Below are 2,996 nucleotides of genomic sequence, written 5' to 3' on the forward strand. Positions count from 1 at the left end.
TTCTCAGGAGGACTGGAGGACTATTTGTCAACTGTCTATCAAAATTTTATATATCCTTTGGTCAAGAATTACATTCATGGGAATTAATCCCACAGATTTATTAACATTTATATAGTCAAGGATGTTGACTCCAACAACACTGGTAAAAGCAAAAGATTGGAGCTACCTATATGTTCATGGATAGTGGACAAACTGAATAATTGATATAACAATGGAGTGACATACAGCTTATAAAAGAATGAGTAGAGCTTTATGTTTGGATAGGTGCATTCTCTCAACTATTTTAACAAGTAAAAAAAAATATTACAAAACAGTGTATGCATAAAAGTGTTCTGGAAGAATACTCAAAAAACTTAAATGTGGCTACCCCAGGAGGTGGGAATGAAAGTGGATGGGGGGACCAGCAGTTGGCCTAATGGCTGTCGCTGGACTCCCATGTAGTTGACCATGGTTCGAGTCCCAGATCCAGTGGCTTCAAATCACGCTGGGCAAGGGTGCATGCATGCCCAAGATCCCAAGAGGAGAATGGAGGAGAAGGGACTGCAGCATGGCCATCCCCCGAGGGGTGATTTCTCACTTTCTGTCTCTTTTTCTTTCTTTCTCTTTCTGGCGAGTGCACTATAGTAAAAGCCTCTAAAAAAAAAGAAAGAAAGAAAGACAGAAAGAAAGAAAGAAAGAAAGAAAGAAAGAAAGAAAGAAAGACAGAAAGAGGATGGGGAAAAAGAGGGATTTTTAATTTTTAATTTAGAATATACTCTTTTGTACAAACTGACCTCTCCCCATTATTAGCAAATTATTATTACAGTCCTTTTAATTTAACTAAGTTATTTTTCCTAGCTCAAACAAACAAAAAAGATGAAAGAGAAGAATATGGAAAAACACAGACAAAAACAAAAAATAAGTAAAAGCAATATTCTCTGTGGTTCCCTGAGTGAGCCCAGAACCTCCTGCTCGCTCTCAGTTTCTCTCCATGGTATATTCACTGGTAAGGAAACCTGACGTGAGGAGCACACTAAATGAAAGGCTAGAAAGTGACAGAGGCGGACTCGATGCTCGAGCTATGGCTTGTCGAAGCCCACGCGACCCTACCTCGGCTCCCCTGGGCCTCTGCTTCCAGGCGGGAAGCGCACGTACTGGCCTGACTGCCCGACGCCGCGCGGCTTCACAGCCTGGCGCACCCGCGGGCTCCATTAATTAAATGAGATATATATTTAATATAGGAAAAGAAGACATTTAAAACAGCTACTAGTTCACCTGTGAAGAGTCTGTATGTTTTGATTTCTAAGAGCACATGAGTTTATGTTTTTACATTACACATTATTTTAAATTCTTATAGTCAAAAAATTCCCCAAATGGACTTTTAAGTGTAAGATTTGAACCATAACTTGTGTGCATCTCTATTAGGATTAATTATATAACATTTGAAAAGAGTGTCTATGTTTTAGTGACTTAGAGTTCTAAGGTTCGCTAATTTACGCTTCACACTGACAGATGTACACCTGTGTGCATTTTGCTGCCGAGCCCAGCGGGCGAGGCCCCGGGCGCCCCGCAGCCGCCGCCGCGCCATGCTCCACCTCAGCGAGTTTTCCGGCTCCGAAGCGCTCCTGGTCAAGTCCACCGAGGGCTATTGCGCCGAATCCAGCGCTGAACTGCCCCGGCTACCCTCCAGGGACGCTCCCGCGGCCGCCAGCTATCCCGGAGGTAAAGAGCTCGGCCAGGGGTGCTCAGACGGCAGCGCTGCGCAGGGGCGCACGGTGCCTGAAAACCGGGACCAGGACGCTGGAGCTAAGGGGCTAGGGGCGATGGGAGGTGCAGGGGTCCTGGGGTGCGCACCCCCATTCCCATCTCCACTCGGCTGCCAGCGCCTCCGCAGGAACCTGTGCATTTATCAGGGCGTTCTTTGGCTTGTGCACGTGTGTTTTGCGTGTGCATGTTTGTGTGTGCGTCTTGGGAGGTATGCTGGCCCCTGCTGGATCTGAACGTGCAAAAAGCACCTTATATGTGTCCGTGCGCTCCGAGGGGTTCGTGGGTAGGTAGGGTCTACAAACTCAGAGGCGTGCCCTTTGGTGTTCCCAGAGCTGATTCCTGCTCCCTCCTCAGCAGGCGACTTCTTGAGCTGGGCTTTGAGCAACTGCGGCACCGGCACCGGCACCGGGGGGGACTTAGCCGACTCCTGCTTCCTGGAGGGGCCTGCGCCCACGCCCCCTCCCGGCCTCAGCTACAGCGGTAGCTTCTTCATTCAGGCAGTACCTGAGCACCCGCACGACCCGGAGGCACTCTTCAACCTCATGTCGGGCATTTTAGGCCTGGCACCCTTCCCCAGCCCGGAGGCGGCAGCATCCCGTTCCCCGCTGGACGCCCCTTTCCCCTCAGGTTCTGACGCCTTGCTGCCGGGGCCTCCGGACCTTTACTCTCCGGATCTGGGGGCTGCCGCCTTCCCAGAGGCGTTCTGGGAGACCTCGCCATCCGTGGGCGCCCCCTCACAGTGCCTGTATGAGCCTCAGCTCTCCCCGCCCGACGTCAAGCCGGGCCTCCGGGCGCCTCCGGTCTCTCCAGCGCTGGACGCTGCCTCGGCTTTCAAGGGCCCCTACGCGCCCTGGGAGCTGCTTTCCGTTGGGACTCCCGGGAACTGTGGGTCCCAAGGAGGCTACCAGACCGCCCCCGAGGCTCGTTTTCCCTCAGTAGGGACCAAGATCGAGGACCTGCTCTCCATCAGCTGCCCGGCGGAGCTGCCAACCACCAGACTCTACCCCACTGGGGCCTACGATGCTTTCCCCCTGGCCCCAGGCGACTTAGGAGAGGGGGCCGAGGGCCTTCCGGGGCTTCTGACCCCTCCTAGTGGGGAGGGTGGGAGTAGCGGCGACGGCGGAGAGTTTCTGGCCAGTACGCAGTCACAGCTTTCCCCGCTAGGCCTTCACAGCGCCACCGCGGCGGACTTTCCCAAACCTCTGGTGGCGGACATCCCTGGAAACAGTGGCGTGGGCGGGGCCGCACGC

The 2,996-nt window shown here is 52.9% G+C and overlaps 1 protein-coding gene across 2 annotated transcripts in view; it reads left to right on the forward strand.

The window, feature by feature from the left end:
* The first annotated feature begins 1,518 nt into the window (after positions 1-1,518).
* The window catches only part of EGR4 (early growth response 4), a 2,454-nt gene continuing 976 nt past the window's right edge, over positions 1,519-2,996 (forward strand). The window contains exons 1-2 of one of the 2 annotated variants that reach the window (XM_006151255.1): positions 1,519-1,701; positions 2,101-2,971. In XM_006151255.1, coding sequence (XP_006151317.1) covers positions 1,566-1,701; positions 2,101-2,971 — 1,007 coding nt within the window. In that variant the 5' untranslated portion in view covers positions 1,519-1,565. The remainder of the gene's footprint in view (positions 1,702-2,100; positions 2,972-2,996) is intronic. The other variant, XM_014588900.2, reaches the window with a different exon arrangement.

The sequence above is a fragment of the Tupaia chinensis genome, unplaced genomic scaffold (assembly GCF_000334495.1).
Source record: "Tupaia chinensis unplaced genomic scaffold, TupChi_1.0 Scaffold000316_1, whole genome shotgun sequence".
Taxonomy (NCBI): domain Eukaryota; kingdom Metazoa; phylum Chordata; class Mammalia; order Scandentia; family Tupaiidae; genus Tupaia; species Tupaia belangeri.